Source organism: Manacus vitellinus, unplaced genomic scaffold (assembly GCF_001715985.3).
Source record: "Manacus vitellinus isolate BGI_N305 unplaced genomic scaffold, ASM171598v3 scaffold_26_pilon, whole genome shotgun sequence".
NCBI classification, from domain to species: domain Eukaryota; kingdom Metazoa; phylum Chordata; class Aves; order Passeriformes; family Pipridae; genus Manacus; species Manacus vitellinus.
The window spans coordinates 9349997-9373222 of NW_021939960.1; the positions used below are offsets into that span (position 1 = coordinate 9349997).

Here is a 23226-nt window from a genome sequence, read left to right on the forward strand (position 1 = left end):
TTGGCAGCAGCTGCAGGGTCGCCCCCGTCGCCGTTCCCTCCCAGCATCTCTCACAGCAGAGAAACTGAGGCGCTTTTAGCAAATGTGAACGGTTCCAGGAACCACGCAGGAAGCGGTGCGAGGGCAGCAGGGTGCCGCCGGCGCCCGCCCCAGCCCCATGTACATAGTGTACATAATACAGTACGTGTATTTTTAAAGTGATCATATTTATGTTAATAGAACCAGATGAAGTCTATATATAGAGATCTATATCTATTCTGAGAGATGCAGGGCTCTGCTAGCACCAGGCCGCAGGGACAGGGAGCTGAGCCGGGCTGCTCCTGCACAAACCAGGAGCCCATCCGCTGCACCGAGTGCTCCAGAGCGGTGGTGGAGGCTGCAGCCTTCCCCAGCCACCAGCAGCCCCTGGGAAAGGGCCAGGTCGCAGGTTCATTCTCTTCTCAATTTAGCTTCTTAAGAGTTTTCAGGGAAAAGAAGTCACAGACTTTTCTGAACTTGTTTCACAGCAGATTTGAGCTTCCACTCAAAGTGCAGCCTGCTAAGAGTTGCCCTCTCCCGGCAGCGCTGGCGGCTTTGTGCCAGCCTGGCCCCCGAGGCAGCGCTTCGTCCTCGGGCAGAGCTGAGCCCCCACGCTGAAGCACTTGCCCCCTCAGCACCCCCAGCCAGCTCCCCAGTGCTGCCCTGCACTGCAGCAGGTGTGGAGGGAGCGGGTGCTGCAGCAGCATCCCCACAGGTGTCTGTCCAGGCAGCAGCTGCCTCCTGCCTGACACGGGCAGCCCTGACTGGTCCCAGCCCCCTGCCCACCCGTCCCCCCTGCCAACCTTGGCTCCTGCCTCCCTGAGAGCAGGAAACACTCTCTGCACCGGACACTCCAGCCCCCGCTCCCTCTGCAGAGCTCCTCTACTCCTCCAGGTCCAGGCCAAAGCTATTTGGGGATGCTTGGATAAAAAGCAGTGGGTTTTTTGATGTTGTTTTTTTTTCCTCTCTAAGATACTACTTGGACACACTCCTAGACCAAAACCAAGCCCCAGTTGCACATCTGTGCCTGCTCATACCTTGCTCCTACATTTCCATCACTCCCAAAGTGCCTCCCTTGTCTCCAGCAGCAGTCCCAGCCACAGCCAGACTTTCTGCCAGGGTAGCTCGGCTGCCTGCATGGCTGCAGGTCTGTGTCACAGATGCTGCTGTGGAAGCCACTCCCATGGGCATGGGGAGCTCCGTGTTTACAGTGGGACTGTCAGGCTGAGCTAAGACCTGGTTTCAGCACAGGAGCTTGGGGCTGACAAACGGTGCAGATGCACAGGGCAGCACTCTCCGGTCCTGCCGCCGCCTCAGCTGTGGGAAGAGCAGTCTGGAGTCTGCAAGTGAAAAGTTCCTTTAGTTTCAGGAAGGGCAGCCCATGGGAACCAGGACTTTGCCAGTGTCTAGCTGCTCTACCCCTTGGAGCTGGCCCTACATCACCACACACAGGCTCACGTGCTGTTTGCAGCCTCCCAAAATTATTTGAGGCAGCTCAGCAGCAGCGGGGGAGGCACAGCAGTGGGGGAGGCACAGCTGCCCACACAGCTCATGTGTTCGCGTGGTGTTGGGCCTCGAACGCTTGCCAGCTGCTCTGCCTCTTCACAAGATGCCACCACGCTCCCTGCAGTTGCCCTCTAATTGCAGCTTGGCTGCTGCCCTGCTGGGCCTGAGGCAGCGAGCCCGGTCCCCTCCTGCCCCAGCAGGTCAGTGCCGAGGGCAGAGGCAGGTTTCACGCAGACAGCACCCACCCTCCCAGCAGCACGTGAGGGGCTCTTCCATCGGCTGCAGGTACAGGGCAGCTGGGAGTGACGTGAGAGCAGCCAGGGCACGCTTCTCTGCTGAGAGGTTTGCTCCATCCCCCCAGCATCGTCAGTGGATCCCATTCCCCTCAGCACCACTTCCACTCTGACGGCAGAGCCATGGTCCTGGCTCCACCAGGGAGAAGGAAGGCCAGCCCTTTCCGTCACTACTGCTGAAAAAAGGTGTTCCCCTTCCCCATCCTCCAGCAAGAGCAGGGGCACAGCTCTGGACAGAGCCAGGGTTGCCCCCACACCCCTGCCAGGCAGTTTGGCTGTGGCAAGACAGGAGCTGGTTTCCACAGCACGTCCCCTCGCCGTCGGCTGGAGAGGGCCAGTTTTAGCAGACAGCACTGCATGTTAGTTTACAAACCCAGCCCTGCACGTTTGGCCTCTGTGAGTGTTCAGTTTCCCCATGGAGCACCCTTCTGCCGCTCCACCGTGGTGAAGACAGTGTCCTCCTCTGGTAGACATGCAAGTTCCTCCTTGGCACATGCGCAGACACGGTCCGGTGTTTGTTCCAGACAGGAAGGTCTTGACCCCCCAGTTTGTTTCACAGGCAGGCTGCTGCTGGGAGCAGCACTGATCAGCACGACCCGCGGGAGGGTGGGCTGGAGCGTGGCCGCAGCAGGCGGGGAGCGTAGGGCCAGTGCACAGCGCTGGTGGCGTGTGCTCCGGTCCCTGCTGCGGGGGTGCCAACAGCCCTGGCCCCCACGAGTGGCAGTGGCAGCTCAGGTCGCTGTGGCCACCACACAGCACTGGCAGCGAGCCACAGGGCAGCAGGGATGGGAAGCACAGGCAGCCTCCAGCCTGGGCGGGTGCTGGTCCGTGGCTGGACAAGAGGAAGGACAAGAGACCGCACAAAGGCAAGAGTTGCACTAGAAGAGTCAAGACCCTCCTCTGTGTAGCAGGACTAAAAACTAGCAGAAAGACCGAAAGGTCTGAGATTTGCTGGTTACAACACTTTCTGTGCTACATGTGCAATATATTTGTTATGAATGTTATCACGAAGTCGGTTCATTCAATACTCTTTTAATCACTGTAGCTAGATGTTCTCCGTCCATTCAAGTGACTTTTATTCGAGTGCAATATTTCAATAGACATGTAGTGACCTAGAATGCTTTGTGTTTTAGAGAATCTGTGTGCAGAGCAATGCAATTAAGTTTAAAACCTTGTAAATAAAACAGGTTGCAAACCAAAAAAAGAAGTATTAGGCTTGCATTTAATTTCTGTGCGTGTTTCAGTGTTGTGCATTAGGCCGCCTCGGTGCAGACCCCGTGTTCTCTGTGCAGGTGTCCATGGAGGAGTGGCTCCTCGGCTGTTGAATGCTCCCTGTTACTGCTTTATTGCTTTACCTGTATTCATTTTTCTAGACTCCTGTCTGCACAAAATGCAATAAATGATTTTATTACACCCTTCACTACTTGCACGGGGACTTTTCACTTGCTTCCAGGTCTCCACAGCTATTTTGCACCATTGCCATAACACGGAGCAAACCCTGACAGGGAGTAGCAGATTGCAGAGGAAGCACACCACAAGGAGAGGAACAGCCCCTCCCAAGGGGCCGCAGTTCCTACGTTTCACCTCATGCAGATTTCTGATCACCCCAGCAGAGGTGCTTTACCTGGCTGCGGGGTTGTAGAGGCAGAGAATGGGTCTAACAGAGACAGGAGGAGGGATGGCAGACAGACACACTGCTGTCCAGATTTAGGCTGTGTGGGTGACAGCAGCCTGAAGTCATGGGATGCCAGTGCTGAAGGCACAGGGACTCACAGACCCCGACCTTGTGCAGCAGCTGTGGCAGTGACACGGACCAGCCCTACCCACCTCTCCCACCACCGGCCACTGGAGAGGCTCCTGACCTCTCCTGCCAGCCCTGCCACGTGCTGCTCCCTGACCCCACACACTGCCCAGGATCACCCCAGTCCTCTGTGACAGCAAGTACCTGTGAGGTCCCTTGAACCAAAGTGTTATAAACTGAGACAGCACGGACACTCTCGCAGCAAGGTCTGCACGCGTTCCGCTCAGCATCCAGCACGGAGCAGCATCTGGCACAGCTCATCCAGGAGAGCAGAATAACGTATTCCAGGAGTACTGAGGTGTCAAAAAATGCAACAAATAATTTTTACGGCCTTTTATTAGAAAGTAATGTCCTCTTGTTAACAGCACAGAGAGAAAAGAAATGCTACAACACAAAACCACCTGGGACAAAGTAAATCCTCTGCTTCCTCAGTGTCTCTCGGTTCCCTGTAGGAAGCCCACAGACTCCAAGAAGGCCATGACAGGGAGGACCACACAGTTAAGAGATGTTTTGTGTTCTGGTATCAAAGTATGTTACCGGTTAAAAACACGGTGAAGAATCACTGCCTGATCTTCCACTCCACTGTCCACTGCCAAAGCACTGAAAAAACGTATAAAATTATGGTATTGCATCTTGGCACTGCCTCTCCTCCTCAGATGGACAGAACGCCCCATAACAACAAGGTGAGGTTTCAGAGAGCAGGATTCCCCCCATACTTAGTGTTAGGTATTCCCAGGGGAGGGCCAGCAGCACATCAGCATGGCTGCAGCTGATCTACACTAACAACCGTCCCAAAGGCTGTAAGAAAAGGAAATTTATACACCAAATTTAACAGACTGATCTTGACACTGATTACTTGGTGTAGGAAAACTGACAGACCATTTGAAACCTCTGCCTTGGCTGGAAGCTCTTGTGCTGCAGATCTGTGCTCAACACAGGGTGAGGTGAGGAGCACGTGCCTCCCTGCCGGGACAGGGTAGGCCAGCGTGGAGGGACTGCAGGGCACAGTTCTGGTTACTGAGCAGTGGTCAGGCATGTGCTTCACGATTTTGGCTGCTAGTACTATCACTGTACTTCCCAACTGGCTTATACACCATTAAAAAAAGAAGAAAAAAATAAAAAATTCCAAAGAAAAATAGTGCCCACAGTGGTGGGTGTCCAAGGCCCATCAGCACGACGCTGTGTTCAGTCCCTTAATTCCTCAAAACCACTGACCCAAAACTATACTGAGACCATTCAGTGAGCCCAGACTGCAGCTCAGTGGGAAGGTGCACCAGGTGCTGGGAATGAGGAAAATGCAGCAGGACTGATACTGCGGCAGTTTCTGTGATGGGACAATACAACCAATGATCCAACACTGTGCTGCAGAGAAAACGAAGCATTCTGCTCCAAACACTGCTAACCAGATCAAGGAGAAGGAGGGCAGCACCAGCAACCATTGGCAGCAATGCTGTGGGGGGTACGCTCTCACCAGAGTGGAGAGGACATGCACGTCCAGGGCATCTGTCCTGGGTCAAGGATGGGAGACTCCTTAAACAGCTATAAGTATGGAATGGCAAAGGGAAGGGGAACGGGCCTCACAGCTCAGCTCTAATAGTGTCGCTGGTAGGAACCCATCGGCTGCTGGGCTGAGGACCCTGCTCGCCCCTGGGCCACAGTTTGGCTCACAAGGTGGGAGAGCGCAGGACCACTCTGGATAAGGGTGTCCAAGGCTTTCTGTACACTGGGGTTGTCAAAGTTGATACCAGAAGACACTGGCCTTTGAGCGGGCACACTGCCAGGCGCAGGGAGGCGGGTTTGGTGCTGACCATAGAGCGGTTGAGGTTGTGGAGGAGCCCCAGGTCTCGGACCCGCGTTTCTCGAAGGGCCTGGCAGAGCAGGAAGCTGCGTGCTTGGAGTCTGCAATCTCTGCTGAGCCTGGTTTAGATTTCCAGCACTCATCTGTGCTGGCCGGGGCTGCCCGCCGGCCAGGTTAGCAAAGTTCTGGTTGGGAGTGCTGCCCGAAGAGCCCGCGGGGGCCGCGGGACTGCTGTTTGCCACGGCGGGTGCTGCCGCTGCCGCCCCACTGTTGAAGAGACTGAGGATTTTTGCTTGAAGCTCCTGCTGAGGATTAGAAGAGGATACTGGAACAGAAGGAGTAGAGACCAGAGGCTGTGAACCCTGATGAGTCTGAGAGCTTGGAAGGCTGGACTGACTACCCAGGGATGATCCTGAAGGTGCCCCCAAAGACTGTCTTGACATGGGTGCTGGGAAAGGAAGGAAAGGTGGTTAAACCTCTGCAAATGCCCTTGAAGGGGCATCTAAAGAAAACTAGTGAAACTGGTACCAAAGACACCCAGTGAACACCCACCCTCTGACTGGAGCTGCACAGCTCTGGGAACCCAAACCACACTGTAGAACTGAGTGTAGCAACCCAATCAGCTATGGCAGTCCCGTGGGTGCCCTGAGAGAATCCACTATAAAAGGTCTTCCACATGAAAACTCTAAATTGTCTCAGGACTCCCAAGGACATGTCCATCTCAGTAAAATCATGCTCCCAGACTCCTCTGCAGTCCCAGGACTCCTCTCCTGTCCCAGCCCCGTGGGCCACAAACCACATGATAAACCTTGCCTGGGGCCAAGAGACTCACCCTGCAGAGATTCAGAGCTGCCCCGCAGTAACCGTTCCTTCCGGTCCCTCAGGTAATTAATGACTTTATCTATCTCCTCAGCAGTCAGGTAGCGATTGTCTGCCAGCAGGTTCAAGAGAGCCTGGATCCCAGGAGGGTGACCTCCTCTGACACCCTCCTCCATGGGGGGTGGGCGCTCCCGCTCCTGCAGAACAGCTTCATCTGCCATCTTGGCAGCCTGCCGGGCGATCTCCTCCCGCTCCTTCTCCCGGGACTCTGTTTTGTAGCGCTCGTAATTCCTTGCCACCAGCACCATGGCATCAGCTTGGGGCATGTTGCGGTGTTCTGCACAAGGAAAGAAACACTCTGAATGACCTGAAGTGACACTGAGGGAGGTGCCGTTCCTGAGTGACAGTGACCTGAAGTGACACTGAGGGAGGTTCCGTTCCCCCCTGACCACCAGCACAGCACAGTCAGCAGCAGGCACTGCCCAGGGAGTGCCAGTGCAGACTTGGGAGCTTCCCAGGCACACGGAAACAGTTACATTTCCAAGGCCAACAAAAGGCCCACAGCTGTCACCCAGCAAGGCCAGCCTTTCCTTCCAAGGCCCAAAGCTCTAAGCAGACATCCTGTCATCCCAGAAATGTCTTTCCTGCCTCTCACCACTTAAAAGGGAAAGCAGCTCCCTCTACCTCTCACATAAATCCTCAGCACTCCAAGAGGAGACAGTCCCAGTCATTTTACTGCTAAACCCTTGGACAGATCCAAAGCTTGCCCTTTGAAGGCTGTAGGCTTCCCAGAGGAGGACAGCCACGGGAACACTTTTGTTTCTGTACTGCCAACGCCTTAACATCGCATGTGCTGGTGCAGCTGGGGAGGAAGCAGCACTGGCTTAGTGTCACATGGCTGCTCATGTTCACCACTCTGGGGCAACGAGCAGCAATCCAGTTCTTCTGTGACAATTCCAACAGTGTGTTTTGAGGTCATTAGTTCAACCTCCCAAAGCACACAGGCAAACATTCCCCTGAACACAGATTTAAGCATGGAGATCAAAAGAGTCTTTGCCTTCCAAAAAGTGCCCAAAGCTCTGGGCAGGGCACTTCTCACACCTGCAGAACATCCAGTCCTGCCAGCCTTTTCCACCTAACAGGAAACTGGGGTTCATTTTAACATTACGCTTTGCAAAGGTTGTGAAAGAGTTCCCTGAAACAACTGTGCAGGGAAAGGTGGCCACGAGCAGTTGAAGTGAGCATATTTAATCTCTGCAATGAGCTGTGGATGAGCTAATGACTGGGGTTCCCACCAGGTCTGATACACCGGCAGATCCAGTGCAGAAAAGAAGCTTTGGCCTCCCGCCAGAGGTTTAACAGGTGTTAAACCAAAGGAGTTAAGAGTTAAAACCAAGGGCAGTGGAAAGCCCAGTGACAGTGTGCATGAGCTGTGTTCCTTCAGGAAATGAGGGAACTCTCTTATCACATCTGCATCTGATGTTAAAAGAAACTGGGCTTCTCCAGTCAGTGAGCACACACCAATCACTGACTGTGCACTCAGACATTTCCTCTCCCAGATGAACTCACAGAACATTATTTGGGAACACAGTAAGGGAGAAATAACCTTTGAAAGCTCAACTTCGGTCAAACCAGTCACCTGTGTAGACAGAGTATATGAACAGGTCTATGATCAGAGCAAAGGCTGCTTTCCTAGATCACATTCTCACAAGGCATTTTTAATACCTACACCCACCCTCATGCAACAACCAAGTCATCCCTTGAAATGGAAAGTGATGTGACAAGTGTAATGGCTCTAAAAAGTAGAGCACATATACCCAAACACTTCGTAGTTCTATCTTTTTATAACTCCTCCCAGTTTCATCATCAAATCTCTACCTAGACCAAATCTTTATTAAAACACATTTGAAATGTGTCCTGTAATTTGTCACATTCCAAACAGGCTCTCTTTGAAAGCAACAAGTGATAGACTAAGGTTGGGCTGGTATTACTCAGAGATCTCCCAGGGCAGTGCAGCCATTTCTAGCACTGGGGTCCATGACTTTTCCTGAGACAGGAAAGTTAGCAGTGTTAGAAGCCAAGAACACATCTGAGATTCCCTCTTGGCAGGAATTAGACAGTCCTTTTGACAAAGGGCAAATAGAGTGTTATGGGAGCTTGTAAATAATGATATTCATGTTTATGACACTGTGTCAACTCATTAATAACTACTTATGTGACAGCAAGGATGACCTTTGTCCTGTGTGGTTCTGCCTGAAAGAAAGGTTCAGAGTGACCACGCAGTTCCCAGCCTACTGAGACCTCAGTACCTTGTGGGGTGCCAAACATGATGTTAACAGTGCAAGAGCGGTGAACTTGGTGCTGCTGGGTGATGACAATGGCAAAAGGAGACCCTCCTCTGCTCACATCATCCAGGGCTTGTGTCAGTGACATCTCCGTGTTGAGGAAGATCAGGTCCACTACCATGCCCAGATCCCGCACCTTCCGCCCCACTGACTCGGCGTACTCCCTGTCACAAAGCAAAGCCAGCAGTTTAACATGTCAGTCACACACAGAAACAGAAACCTTGGCACATTCGCCCTCTCCACCATCTCAGATTCGCTTTTCTGATGACTTGCCCAACTTCATTATGTTTATCAGGACAGTACTAAAGCAATCCCATTACAGTAATAGAAAAGCCCTTATTCTGATCTGAATCAGTCATTTCAGCTTAACTGAAATAAATTACAAATCAAGCCTTGGCTTAGCTGAGAGAGAGTGTTTGCAAAGGGATTTACGCTATTATAAATTTGTTCACACAAACATGTGTTTAAACTGAACTCATTAAGGGAGGAAATTTATGCCTGCAGACATCCAAGGGGTACAGAGCAGAGCAGCCAACCTACAGAACTCAGTCTGTCATGACAGGCTGATATGAAGAGTAGGTAGAAAAGTATGAGAAGGTAACAATGGGGAAATAAATGCAATCACAAGATACATTTCCACATCTCATCAACATATATTCCCAGAAGAGCAACAAGGAGCTATAGCTTTCTGAGGACTCTAAAACCACATTTCTCAAGAGCAACCCATAAGACAAACAGCCTCAAGGCAGGACTAAGTTTACATCCATTCTCCTCTACCATGCAATAATAAAACCGTTCGTAACTATTTTCTTACTTTGTCTGTTTATTCACCACTATCACAGAACAATCCACAGGTCTCTCTGCATCGAAACGCCTCTTGATTTCCTCATAGTACTGACGGTACAGCTCCTCCCGGCGCCGCTCCTCGCGCTTCAGGCGGTCTGAAACGAGCCGCAGGGACAGAACAAGTGATGCCCTTTAGACCTGCTCAGAGGGGCAAAGAACACCACGGGGTCGGCACTGCAGCACCCCTGCGCCCTCCCATTAAAGTGTTCCAGGCACTCACCCTCTGAACTCACTGGAGCTCTATCGAAATGGTCCTTGTAGCGGTCGTAGTAAGAGTCGTCCTTGCGCCGGTAATAGTCCTCAAGGCGCAGGTAACGGTCGTAAGATTCATCTCGTCTGCAACGTTCACAGAAACAGCAAAGGGTTCCGTGCTCCAGCACAGTCTCAGGCATTGACTTCGGCCAGTGCATCCCACACAGACCCTCCCCGAGTTTAATATCTGAGGTACCCACCCACTCCCCACAGCATGACTCTCCCCAGCCAGGGTGATTTCCTTAAACACCTGATACCACCTAAACCAGCACAGTCAGCGTGGCAGAAATGCCATAAAAACGAACTGGCAAACACGATCCGGCTGAGTTTACCTGTACATGGGGTCTCGAGGGTCTCTCATATCCCGTGGATCCCTCACATCTCGTGCATTTCTCATATCCCGCGGATCCCTGTATCGGTCATACAGCGGCTCCCGTGGGTCACGAAGATCTCTAACATCACGCGGGTCCCGCAGGTCCCTTGGATCCCTGATATCCCGTGGGTCTCGCAGGTCCCGTGGGTCCCTGTGGTCTCTGGCGTCACGCATGTCTCTGGCTCGAATGTCTCGAGCGTCTCTGGCATCTCGCCCGTTCCTGCCATCCCTGCCATCTCTGGGGTCCCTCCGTGGGCTCCCCCGAAGAGGGGAGCGGTCGCGTCTGCCGTCTCGGCCATCCCCGTAGGCATATGGCTCTCTGAGGAAAACACCAGGGAAATTCCGTTAGCCTGCAAACGACACCGGTACGGTTACCCCTAGATCTCTTACCTGAGGTGCCAAAGCGACCCTTCTCTCAGCAGCTGAATCCTCCCTCCTTTCCCACAACAGCAAAAATTGCCCAAAAATCATATTTTTGAAGAAGTCTGGAGAAGGTTCTTAATTCTAATGTTCACTCAAACAAGACCCAGAGAGCTATTTAATGGAGCATCACTAAAAGTGTAGAGCACCTGTGGAAGAAGTGAACAGGCACTTCAGAAATGACCATTTCAAGGCTTCTGTCCTCCAATGTCAGCCACAGATCATCCATCAAACATGTTTTGCAAATTCTCTGAGAGAATTTAAGGTGATGTAGGCCACTACCTACAAATATGTGATAGCCAGGAGCGTTCAAGGGATCCATTAAATTCACTGGTCAGTGACAGCAGAACACCTGACACAATGTTACTGGCGTGTGATTAAAAAAGGAGCAGCTTGTGACCAAAGACACTGCAGGGTCCACGCTGTGGCTGCATTTGTGCTGCTGACAGAAAGCAATAACAGTTATTGCCGTGTCCTGGATTTGAGGGATATTTCCGTAGAGAACCAGTCTTATGTTTATGATGCCACATGTTAAGAGGGTACTAAACCCAACCAGCACTGCATCTTCAGCAGCCGCAACAGGCTTCTCTGTTGGATCTGAATGATCCAGCTCATTCAGACTTTGTCTTCACAGGCAAGGAAGAATAATGTTCCAGTCTTCATCTTTCCCCAAAACAGTAGTGTTTTTTCCAAGTTGTACTCTGTTTTCCAGAAAAAAACATAACTTCACTGTAGTCAAAGCCAAACATAAAAAAAACTTGCAGAGAAACTACTGCGCTTGATGTGTTTGGAATATTCTTCCCCCAAAATACTGACAACCATCAGGAAAAAAACGAGCTTTTTGAATCTTTTTATTTCCCAAACTTGACAAGACTTTTACAGTTCTCAACCAGCCTAATCTAGTTCATGAAAGACAAGCAGAACGTAAGTCTGTGCCCACTGCAGTGCAGTCATGTAATGGTCACCTGGAGAGAACAGCGAGTCGGATGTGCCCAAGTTCAGGGTCAGGCAGAGCGGACAAGACGGAGGAGCAGAGTCTGTGCATGGATTTTGGTGTTGGACACTCAGCTGTGCTTGGGGACACACAGGAGTGCTGGCATTCTCTGTTTGTGTGTCAGATACAAGCCAGATTTTGGGACAAACTAGAGTTGCCACCAAGAGCATAAACAGCCTCCTCCTGTAAGAGACACACTATTTGCAGACAAACGAGTGCAAACTCCCTCAGCCTCTTTGACAGGTAATGTGCTTTTTGTTTGTGATCTGCATTGAAATCACATCTCGTGAGAGTCATGGCCCTCTTCCCCCCAAACCTACAGTGAACAATGGCAGAAGCTCAGGGGAAACTTCTGACTTGCTCTAATGGAGGTCGAGTGGCTGATCTTTCCGTAGCTGTGAGACCATTTAGCAAAACAGCCAGATGCAGGGGAATTGTTTGGCATATGACATTTATTCTGCTGGAGTGGGGGTGACCAGAACAGGCCACATTCATTATCTGCAGAGACAAAAAGATCCGGAATGAACAACACACAACTGCGACAGAAGTAGAGACGTGGCACAGGTCCCCTCGGCTCTCGTGCCCGTGTGGCTGCCCAGCTCCAGGGAGGTGGCAGCACAAAGGCACAGCTCCTTCTGCTTCCACACCTCAGTCTCCATGGTCCGACTCCTGCAGTGTTGGCACCACTACCCACACCTGCTCGGGACACGGCACCGCCGGCCCGGCAGCGCAGGGCTCTGCCCCCCCGCTTCGGCAGCTGTGATCCCAGGCCATGGCGTGGGCCAGAGTCCATCGCCCACAGCCACGCCCAGGACTTGATGACTGAGAGCTCATCGCCTCCCACGCCCACGGTGCAGTGTGGGACCTGGTGCTAACCACATGGGATGACCACGATGGCTGCAGTGCCAGCTGGAATCCAGTGCCTGTCACAGGGGCACCAAAGCCTTCGGCAGCCGTGGCAGTTCAGTTCACAGCCTGGTGCCCACAGCAGCGTGGCTCACGCACCTTCAGTGCTCCTTAGGGCCACGACATGGGCACCTCTCACAGGCAGGGTGTCACAGGTTCCGATGCCCATGGCATCAGTGCCTGCTGCTTGTCCCTCTGCAGCATGGTCCAAGGACCAGTGCTCTTGGCATGGGTGCCTGCCCCTCACCCCTGCAGTGCTGCACGGTGCCAAAGACATGCCATCAGCGCCTGCTGCTCACGTACTCCCAAGGTCTTCACACCAGCACGGAGCACACCTGACTCTGCTTGGCCCAAGGTTTGCTGCATCGTCACGGGAACCCACAGAACAAGAGCTGTGTGCCCAAAGCATTTCCTGGGCCTGACACCCACCCACTGGTCTCTGCAGGCACATCTGGCCCTGTGCGGGGTAAGTGCAACGCATAAAAAACATAAATGGTGCCAAGAATTGAAGCTACTCATTCTCTGGGCTTTTTTTTGGTGTAAACGTCCTGCTAGTTGCACTTTTTTCCCATTTTTGGTAATTTAACTGGTCAAGTTAGTGAAGAACACCAGACACGTGGGAGCTTGATTACCTTCAAGTTCAACAAGAACCACTCCTCTGTGTGGAAAACTTTACAGTACAAGCACAGGGGTAGATGCCTTATACCAAACTACACCACAGCACGTCTTTGTGTGCTCCCTAGTAATGCTTTGGAAAGGAAACTGAAGTAATCTTCCTGTGGCAGGTCCATCCACGTCTTCTCCCCTTGCCTGTGACTTCCCACACAGAGGGAAGTCACACTGTGCCCACTGAGAAGTGGTGAACCAGAAGCTGGAGGGTACATGTCAGTACCACACTGTGGGGGCTCCAGGCACAGACAACACGAGCGCAGGTGCAGGCAGGACCATGCAAGAGACATTTTGCTCTGTCTTGTGCTTCATTCAAGTGCTCTTTTCCAGTCTCATTCTCACACTGGTAGCTTTCACCATCAGAAGAGGCAAGACCCCAAAGTCCTCTCCAGTGTTCCCGGTGCTGTGCTGTAACCCCTTGGCATTCTTTAGCTATGCCTCGGCTTCTCCGATGCTGGAGGCAGGAGCAAACATCAAGGGTACTCTTCCTCACAAGGCTCTTACAGCCTGTGCTGCAAAACCTAACACTTGGCTGCAGTAACAGCAGTAGACACGAGGTTTCCCTCGTGCCCCTCGAGGTGTCAGAGCCAGAAGGGCTCCCAGAGGTGGAGCAGCCCCGTCCCGACTGTCTCACCGGAGCATCGCTGTTTGAGTGGGGAGGTGGCGGTAGGGAAGAGACACAGACATTTAGCACAGGCCGCTGGGCTCATGCCCTGGAGGCCTGAATTCCTAGTATAACTCACTGCTTCCAGGTACTTTACCTTCGTGTCGGACTGGACCTTGATGAAGCCTTATTCATATTTCTTCTTTCCACTGCTTTATTAATATCTGTAAAGAATAATCAACCCATCTGTTCAATGCTATGAAACAAAAAAAAAGATCATCAGCACAATTCAAATGAAAGCAACTTAAGCTCAACAACATCCAGATGGTGCAAGAAAATCCATTCAGCAGAGAGACATTGTCACTTTGACAATTTTTTATTAAGTTTAGATAGTACAACATAATGAAAATTTCATGGATTTCTCTGACTTCAAAATAGGGTGGACAGCTTTGGGTGAAGTTTTAACCCTGCATGTTCAGGCCTACATCCAGACTCTTCATTCCATAAGAGAACCTCTTTCTTCTGCAGTCTATGAGCGAGCAGAAAGCGACTCATGGACTCTAGGAGAAAAAGCAGAGTCTGAAAACCTCCAAGAAAGGTATGATGGCCAGCACAGTCTTAAGTTCACAGCCAGTCCTGTTCAACGGAGCATGCCGCTACCCTTGTCAGAAATAATCCAAGGGTTCTCAAGTGGCACTTGCAACTGCCTTCCAAGGGACTGCTGCAGTTAAGGTGCACAGCCCCCACCACCAAGAAATGGGATCCAGGAGCCTGGAGCACAAGCTCCTTATGAAGTCAACATGGTGCACTCAAAACACCACTGTTAACAGGATGCAAACTGAGGCAACAGACGGGAAATTTGAAAACTGGTTGGCTTCTGAACATCTCCATGAAAAACTCCATGAAGTGAAACACAAAGAAGTAAGAGAGCTGAAGAAACAGAGTCTTGTTCTCAACCAGCAAAAGTGAAGTTGCCCAGAACTGGCAGGGACCCACACTGTTCTACTGTTAAGAAACAAAGTCTCCCATGACAGCTGACTGGAGATGAAAGAATGCACTGGAGTGGGGCAAGAGCAAATAGAAGTGACTTTGGACATTTTACTGAGAGCCTTTTAAGGAAAAGAACAAACCAAACCTAGGCCCTATCTGCTCCCTCAGAATCTATCAACAATTAACATTTCTGATGAGTTATTTGCATTAACTACTTTCAAAGCCCTTGCAAGAGAATAAACATGCGACAGTGTCTTTAGCAGACTCAGTCTTAATATATTCTGTAACTTCCCAAACTGTCCTTTATTATTTCCAAGACTAAAATTGGAATTAAGGGATCAGGTCTAATTTTTGCTCTTGTTGTCAATGAAGCAGCAGCATGTTCCCTTTCTGTGGGGGGAGAAAAGCGAGAACAATCTGAACATTAACTACAACTGCAGCATAACAACATTCACAGGACCCCAAAGCATCTCTCCAGGAACAAACAGAGCTGCAGCTTCTACTGTCACAAACTACATGTGGAGGACATTTACTCTCTACATAGTTTTAGTCACTAAAGACAGGAAAATACTTCTGTGCATTTGTGGAAATACCTGTATGATGCTACACTGGAGTTAAACTCTCCCCAAACCTTTTACCTTGTTGAGTTATTAGCAATTATATTTAATACTCAGTCTGCATAGCTGAAGTAACTGTTCTCCTTGCATTTATTATTTAGTTGGTAATTTTTTTCCCCTTAAAGTCAAGTGTTACCTTTAAGCAAGACACTAGCTGCTTTCTTTGGTTTAAGATTATTTTTATTTTCTGTTTTAAGATGCCATTGCAGAAACCTATTATGATTTTTACACCCAATACATTTATTTCAAATAAAAAAAAAGTATTTAATTCTGCACAAAAATACTTAACTAGAAGAAAAAAAAACCACCTTTGACAGGGATCCATCTCTTGTGCAAAATGAACAGATTTAATAACACTTTATTTAATGCGAATAGCATTTACAAGTCAAGTATTTGAACACTGACAAAACTTCAGGAAAAAAAAACCCAAACAAAAAGTCTTCTATCCTGTAGGATTTTGAGATGACAAGGCCACTGTAATCACACAGTGTAACCTTCTGAGCAAACACAGGTGACAGGAGTTTCTGGAATCACATTCCTCTCTCAAGTGCAGCAGTGGCACTGAACTAGGGCTTATCTTTTAGCAAAACATGCAATTCCAATTTAAAAGTCTTCAGAGCACAGAAACCACCGCAGCTCCAATAAGTTACTCCAGAAGCCAATTACTCTGTTGTTAAAGAAAACTATTTATTCCCATTTAAGGAATTGTCACACCTATGCCTACCAGATTAAAACTCCTTGATCTCCAGGTCTGCCTGTAACACACAGATCACATCACTCCTTTCCCTCTTGAGGCTTTTCTAGTTTTGTTCTTTAACTCTAAACCTCTCTCTCAGGTTTTACCAGGGCTTCTCCAATTTAGCATTATCCTTTTTTGAACCAGGCAAAGCAGAACTGAACATGATATTCCAGCAGCAAAACCCCACAGGTACCAAAACCTCCCTACTTGCACACCTGTGTTCTGTAGGGCCAAGGATGTCCAAAGCACTGGCCGGGCACAGACCCTCCCTTTCGGCTTCACTGAAAGCTCAGGTCTGTCTGCATCCAGCTTAAGAAGTCCAGGTCCTTTCACCATCAGTGACTCAATCCTCATTATCTCATTCTCTTTGTAAAACATTATTTTCTCTCCAAGTCACCTATAAAAGCACTGTATGGCCAGGAATCAGTTTTTCCAGACCATGACTCAAAGCACTGAGATATTCCATCTGTGTTACGCTGACATTCATGTGAGACCCATTTAACTCTGTTGGTTTTAACTGTTCTAGTTTCTTAGCAAATCAAACCCCTTACACAATCTGTACATCTGCTACTTCCAGCACCATAAGAGTAAGTTCGACAGGATTTATTTTGATTGGCACTAATCAGTTCCCTTCTCACTAGTGTCAGGTGAAAGAATCCCTCTGTTTCCAGGCACTGATGCCAGGCTCATCCCATTTACGCTGCCTATTGGCTCACCTGCAGCACTCTCCTAGCTCCTTGGAAACTCCCTAGTTCTCCCAGGCTTGTGGAAAAACACCAGTAACAGCCTAGGCAGCTCTGCATTTCACTGAGCCTCACAAATGTTAATTCTTCTGAGAGGTCTAGTTTTAGTATCTGCTGTTTTACCTTTTTTTGTTTTGCTACTGAAATAGAAATTACATTAAACACACCTTCTGCCTCTTCAAAAACAGAGAGCAGAAACATTAACTGGTCCTCTCCAGTAAGAAATTTTATCATTTCCAGTCAGTTACCTTCTAGTTTCTAAAACAGCCAATACACTTGGACAATGCTGGACATCAATTCTTCTTGTATCCTTCTACCCTCCTCATCTATTTGCCTCCATTTCCATCTCCAGGCTCCTATTTTTTACTGTACGCACACCTTCCCACAGGATACTATTTATTGCTCCTTTCATTCTTTTCTAAGTCAAACTGTTTTTCTTCAAATTAGCACAGGCTTACTTCAAAGTAATTTTTTTCCTTCCATTTAGAAGATTACTCGTGGATTTCTAACCATTCATTTCCATTTAAGTCTGCTCCCAGCACATTTAGCAGAATTATCTGCATCTTTATGAAAATGTCCTTTTTAAAGTACTCAGTATTTATAGCACTGCTTAACGGGCTGGTTCCACATGGGCAAAAATCTGAGTTAAGGTTACTTATCCAACCAGCCGCTAAGTGCTGTGACCAATTTCTCTGAGCATGTCAAGACGAAGGCCAGTTTTGGTTTACAAATGTTATTAAACCGTGCTGGCGGTTTCAAGGATCGCTTTCCAGGGCTTACTTGTTGCACAGTTTCTTACCCAGGGTAAGAGAGCTTCCCAAACGCTACCATGTAAAAATTCAGAGTAAGACCCGGGCAGCAAGGTGAGCCACACTGCAGGTGGAGCACAGAGTGGGAACTCAGGAGGCAAATCCACACTGAGCAAAAGTGATTTGAGACCAAGGCCGGGCAAGTTTCAAGGAGCTTTAAAACCAGAGCACTCTTTCTTTCTCCCGAACGCATGCTGGGGTCAGGAGAGCGCGGAGCAGTTTTCCTTACCTAATCTATACCCTTTATAAAGGCGACCCTTCTCACCGTCCAGAGCGGCCTGGACATCTTCTAGACGGTCATACTGCACGAACCCATAGCCATGGTACATGCTGAGGGCTGCAAGAGTTAACAGCAGGGCAAGACCAGTTACAACCGCGCCACAGTGCCGACCCACACCTAACCCCACCAGCTGAACTCCCACAGGGGCTCTACCCACTTCCTGGGAAAAATCAAATCCACCAGAACCAAAATGCAGAGCTCAAAGGCTCTGATCAACTCCCTTCTGATAAGGCAGTGACCAAAATACAGCCCATGAAGTGACCAAGATTTGACTTGAGAGGCTAAGAAGTCACTTGAAAGAGCATTGTAGCATCACACCGTGACCCCAAGAGCTAAAACACAGCTGATATATTTGCATTACGTTTGAGCTGTACTGAAGGAATCACTTTTCCAGAGAAAATTATCATTAAAAGGTCACTTTTTAGGAACAACATTAGTCACTCCTCTCATCACCATCAAATAGCATTTGACAAGCATGAAGCGATATTTCTCACTGAGATCCCTGCCACGAAAAGCCATAAGATAATATACTAACCCCTGATTTTGCCATATTTTGAAAATATCTCTTCCATTTCTTCACGAGTCATGTGGTCTGTGGGCAAATTGCCGACAAAAAGTCTTCTCTCTAAATCCTGAGGATTGGTGCTGTTAGTGAAGTCGCTCTGTTTGATGCTATTGCTCTTGCGTCCTCGAGCCATTTTGCTTTCGTTCCAAATCCAACTCTTCGCAAAAAAGAAAAATGGCCATGCATATAATTTCAATCCATGACATTAAAATTAAACTGGAACAAGATTAAACTTAACAGCTTTGCAGACTAGAAGCCAACTGGGTCTGCTTGACGCAAACTTCACTCCAGAGAAATCTTAATATGAGGGACACAGAGGTCAGGCAAAAACGTTCACTGCAGCATTTTGGTTGAGCTTTTCTGTAATACCGAAAGGTAGCAAACCTAATTATTTTGCAGATAGGTTTTAATGGTTTAACTCCAACCTAAGATACAAATAGCACTAATTTTCCACTAAAAAGCCTTAACTTTAAGCTTTGCAATACACCCATTGTTGTCACATCTAGTTCTTCAATCCACTGGCAAGAAGCGTTGAAATTTATGCAATATTTTAATAAGCGGAAAGGAAACACTCATTGCAACATTGCATAACAGCACCCAAATATTCCAATAAGGCTTGGAATGAGGCATCAGGAAGTACTGCTGAAACGCTCCTGAGCGACCACACCTGGATCACTTCACTAAATGTGATATCTCAGCTTTCCAACTCCAGAAAGCAAAGCTGCTCACCCATACCCGTTAGACAGCAAATCCCTGTCCCCATGGAGATGTCAGCTCCCACAGCAGGCGGGTCCACAGCTGGGAATTTAACCACCCCCAGGTAAATGCTGCACCCTTCCTCACCTCCCCCATGCAGCAAAAGCACATTCCCTTAGCCCACACCCCTGCACACAGCTGGAGCAGTCAGCAACATTCACTGCACAAACTCACTCGAACAATTACAAAACAAAAAAAACCCAACAAACAAAAAATAACATAACAAACACTACCGAGCTAATAAGAAACACCACCCCCACAATTCAGACTTTCTGGTTTAAAATTCACCACCAGATAAAGCTTAAAGAAACGGATAACCCTGGAACTTTCAAGATGAACTCGAAAGTTTGAAAACTATTTAATAAAGTTGTCCTACTTCCTAAACATTCACCTAGAGGAATGCAGGATGGGATTTTCTGTTTGCAGCATGCAAGAAGCCTGGAAAGAGAAAGCTGATGACATTGAGTGTATCAACAAAAACTTCTCCTGTTAATCATGTGGTGCCTACAACCACCACAATCCCTAGCAGCAACCTAGAGGATACAATTTAAAAGTTATCTCTAAATAAAACAAGTCAAATGTCCAAAAACATAAACCCAGCTTCATATAAATACTTTTACAACACTTAACTGGCATGAAAAATACATCTACTCCAGATTTGAGACATAAAATTTATTTATTTATTCTTTAGAGATCAATCAATTTCACATTTGTATCACTCTTCCCATTTTTTGGGAAACTCTGCAGAAATGGGAGGCAGAGAACAGCTCCCTGCCTAATAAACTTCTTAAAATGAACTGCCAGAACAGGGAGGAGGAAAAAAACCCAACACCGAAACCAAAATTCAACAAAATTCATTCTCTCCATCACTTTTGCCCCAATCGTCCTGCAAGTTTGTCCACACACACATGCATATATAGAATTTTACCTTCCCCATCAGAAGGGCCAAATCTCATCACGTTTTTCTGCATGGAAGCACTGGATTTCTATTCCACTACGGGATTTCTATTCCACTACTCCCTGCAGCTGAGGGGAAAGAAGTTTTCAAAATTCCCCCAAAATGACAAAGTGGCAATAAAACATGGAAGGACCCATCTGGCCCAAGTTCCCATGAGGAGCAGGATTCCTTCTCCAGCTCTGAGCACCACCAGGGACAGGCATGGGGACACAGAGCCCCTGCAAACACCTGCTGGGGCCACATCTGTGCGGGTGGTCTCGGGGATGCCACAGACACACACAGCAAACAGGTGTCAAACAGGCCCCCAGCTGCTGCTGGGACATCTCACTTGCAACATAAAAAGCTGTAAGAAACTCCCTTTTCTTTTCCTCAAGGGTGGGGATGTGGGGGTGGCTGAGGAACAAGGTGCAAGAGCTTTCCACGTGAAGAAAAACAGGGAGCCTTTTTCCCACTTCAATCCCAACACTCAGATGAGTTGAGTTACTCCAGAACTTCCATCTAAGAGCATTTCCCGGCTCTGACCATTTCCCACGCAGTTGATCACATAGTTAAGGGCCATTTAGTGATCATAAGACCAGAATAAACGAATGTTGTTGTCCCAGCCCTAGCCACGCTACACCAGGTGAACAACTAATTCCTACATTAAATCTTTCTGTATGGATGCAGCCAGAGAGGCACCAGGGTAGCTTAAAGGTGCCAATTCCCCGCGGAGTAACTATGACAGGACAGCCCACGGCACCTCCTGCGCCAACAAATCCTCTGGAAGTTAATTAAAGCCACATCTCTAAAAACCTTATACTTAAACCCAAAGTTGTTTATTAGTAGCGCTACAGCTTCGGGAAGCAAGACTCTGCCGGAGTGGTGCATTGGAGCTAATTTGCCACAAGCGAAACACGACACAACTCCGCGAGAAGTCCGCGGGCCCGGCAGGGACAGCTGGCACCGAGGGCAGAAGGCAGCGGTGCCGAGGAGCGGGGGTCTCCCCTCGGGCCGACCGCCGCCCGCCCCGGCCTCGCGCACACGGTTAACCGGGAGCGCTCCCGCCTTCTCCCGTCCCCGACTGCCGCGGGCACCCCCCAAGCTCCCGGGCCGCCGCTCCTACGGGCCGCCTCTCCCCTCGGCCCCGCACGTCCGGCCAGGCCCGGGCGCTGCCAGCGCGAGCTCAACGCCCGCCCCGAGCCCCGGCGCTTCCGCAGCCGCCCTGAACGCGCGGCGGAGGCGCCGGCCCGCCGCAGGCCGCGGGGCGCGCCCTGGCCTCGCCCAGCCGGCGCGCCGGGAGCGACCGGGCCGCCCCCTGGGCGCTCGCTGCCGCGCGCCGCTCGGCCGGGGTCGGCGCAGCGGCGGCCCGGCGGTCCCGCCAGACTCACGCCGCTGCCGGCCCGGTCCCGGAGCCCCCCAGGCCTGCCGCTGCGCCAGGACCAAAGGCTCACCAACCCTGCCGCTGCCGGCACGGCGCCGTCGCAAAGCGAGTTGACGGAGAGAGCCGCGATCGCTATGGTGCGAGCGCGCCACGCTTTACGGCACGGCGCGGCGACGGGCCGCCAGCCATGTCTACCGAGGAAAGGGGTTGGATCCTGGCATGCACCGCGGGCCGCGCCGCAAGGCACGCCGGGAGTTGTAGTCCAGAGGAGGACGGGAGGGTGCGGCCGCTGGGTGGCGCTACCGGACCTCGCGCGGGGGAGGCGACGAGACCGCGACCGGGATAGACCGGGATTGGGATCAGACCGGGACTGGGATCAAACCGGGATTGGGATCAGACCGGGACTGGGATCAGACCGGGATTGGGATCAGACCGGGACTGGGATCAGACTGGGAGTGGGATCAGACCGGGACTGAGATCAGACCGGGACTGGGATCAGACCGGGACTGGGATCAGACTGGGAGTGGGACTGGGAGCAGACATGAATTGGGACCAGAATCAGACCGGGACTGGGATCAGATCAGGACTAGGACTAGGATAGACCGGGATTGGGATCAGACTGGGACAGGGACTGGGATCAGACTGGGATTGGGATCAGACCGGGATTGGGATCAGACCAGGACCGGGGTCAGGTTTGAGATCAGATGGGGACTGGAGCTAAGACTGCTCAGGGGTCAGGGTCCCTGTGCTGCACCCCCAGCCCCAGGGCCATCTGAGCAGCAGCACCGATGCTGCTCTGCCCTGCAGTGCGAGCACCAGCATCAGGGGCTCCCGTAGGGGCTCCCCTTGGAGCAGCTCCTGCTGCCTGGGAGCAACAGGTCCTGCTGCCACCCAGGACCAGGAGCAAGGGGCACTCACAGCCCAGGGCCACAGGGGACCCTGCACAGCCAGTGCCTGGGGCTGTGGGGACTTCCCAGGCCGGGCCCAGGGGAGTCAGGCCCAGAAATCCCCTCTCCGCCACTGCCACCTCCCTCTGCCCTTGAGAGTCCCCCTGGGACCCTTTGTGCTCCTAAGCGAGTCAGTTCTGGGAAGTGACATCAGGCTGGGGAGTGACATCGGGTTGGGGAATCCAGAGCATGCGGTTGGTTCCCAATTTCCCCAGGAGCAGCTGTGACCTGGCGATGGCCACGATGGCCACGCATGGCCACCAGTCTGGGAGACCAAGGAAGTGGCGGCTGTGGTATGTCCTCTCAGGCACCACGACAGAGGGGGCACAGTGTGGCTGTGGGGACAGGGCGGCAGTGCCCTGTGTGACTGGGGCACCAAGGAATGCTGAGGAGCTGCCACTCGCTGCCCGGCCACCATGATGGAAAGGGGAGTCCAGGAAACATTTCCAGAATGGGCAGGGAAGCTGGAAGTTCCCTGGGGCCTGCTGGCAACCCTTCTGGGGAACTTAGATGGAGGCACAGCCAGGCCCTGGTGCTGTCACTCCTTCCCCTTTCAGGGCTGACGTGTGTGGGGCTTGTGGTGGTTGTGGGGGCTCTCCAGTGTTGCAGCCACAGAGGTTCTTCATGGTCCCAGCCTCTGGGGCTCTCCAAGGTCACAGCTGTGGGGGCCCTCCAGATTCATAGCCACGGGGGATTCTCCAGGGCCACAGCTCAGAGGTGCTCGCAAGAGCTGCAGCTCTGAGCTGCTGTCGGGAAAAAAGAAGTGAAACCTGGAGCTCCTGCCGGGGAGGGGGGGCTGCACAGGCGCTCCCCTCCCC

At 50.7% G+C, this 23226-nt stretch overlaps 2 protein-coding genes across 5 annotated transcripts in view; one reads left to right on the forward strand and one right to left on the reverse strand.

Annotated features, from left to right (window-relative positions):
* Positions 1-3936: 3936 nt before the first annotated feature.
* NCOA5 (nuclear receptor coactivator 5) lies at positions 3937-21511 on the reverse strand. 4 transcript variants are annotated; one of them, XM_029960322.1, is made up of 10 exons: positions 21469-21511; positions 18358-18545; positions 17772-17879; positions 13802-13868; positions 10011-10370; positions 9647-9762; positions 9395-9521; positions 8545-8744; positions 6249-6572; positions 3937-5864 (listed from the first exon to the last, which is right to left on the reverse strand). In XM_029960322.1, exons 2-10 carry the CDS (start codon positions 18518-18520, stop codon positions 5209-5211), a joined length of 2121 nt encoding a protein of 706 aa, XP_029816182.1. In that variant the 5' UTR covers positions 18521-18545; positions 21469-21511; the 3' UTR covers positions 3937-5208. The 4 variants fall into 4 exon arrangements, with proteins under 4 accessions (XP_029816182.1, XP_029816181.1, XP_029816183.1 ...); XM_029960321.1 differs by lacking the exon at positions 21469-21511 and adding an exon at positions 20072-20101 and having other exon boundaries at positions 18358-18544; XM_029960323.1 differs by lacking the exon at positions 21469-21511 and having other exon boundaries at positions 13802-13900; positions 18358-18544.
* Positions 21512-22651: 1140 nt separating this feature from the next.
* CD40 (CD40 molecule) overlaps positions 22652-23226 on the forward strand; it is a 6383-nt gene continuing 5808 nt past the window's right edge. Inside the window, exon 1 of the mRNA XM_018073791.2 lies at positions 22652-22701. Within this exon, the coding sequence (XP_017929280.1) occupies positions 22652-22701 (50 nt within the window). The remainder of the gene's footprint in view (positions 22702-23226) is intronic.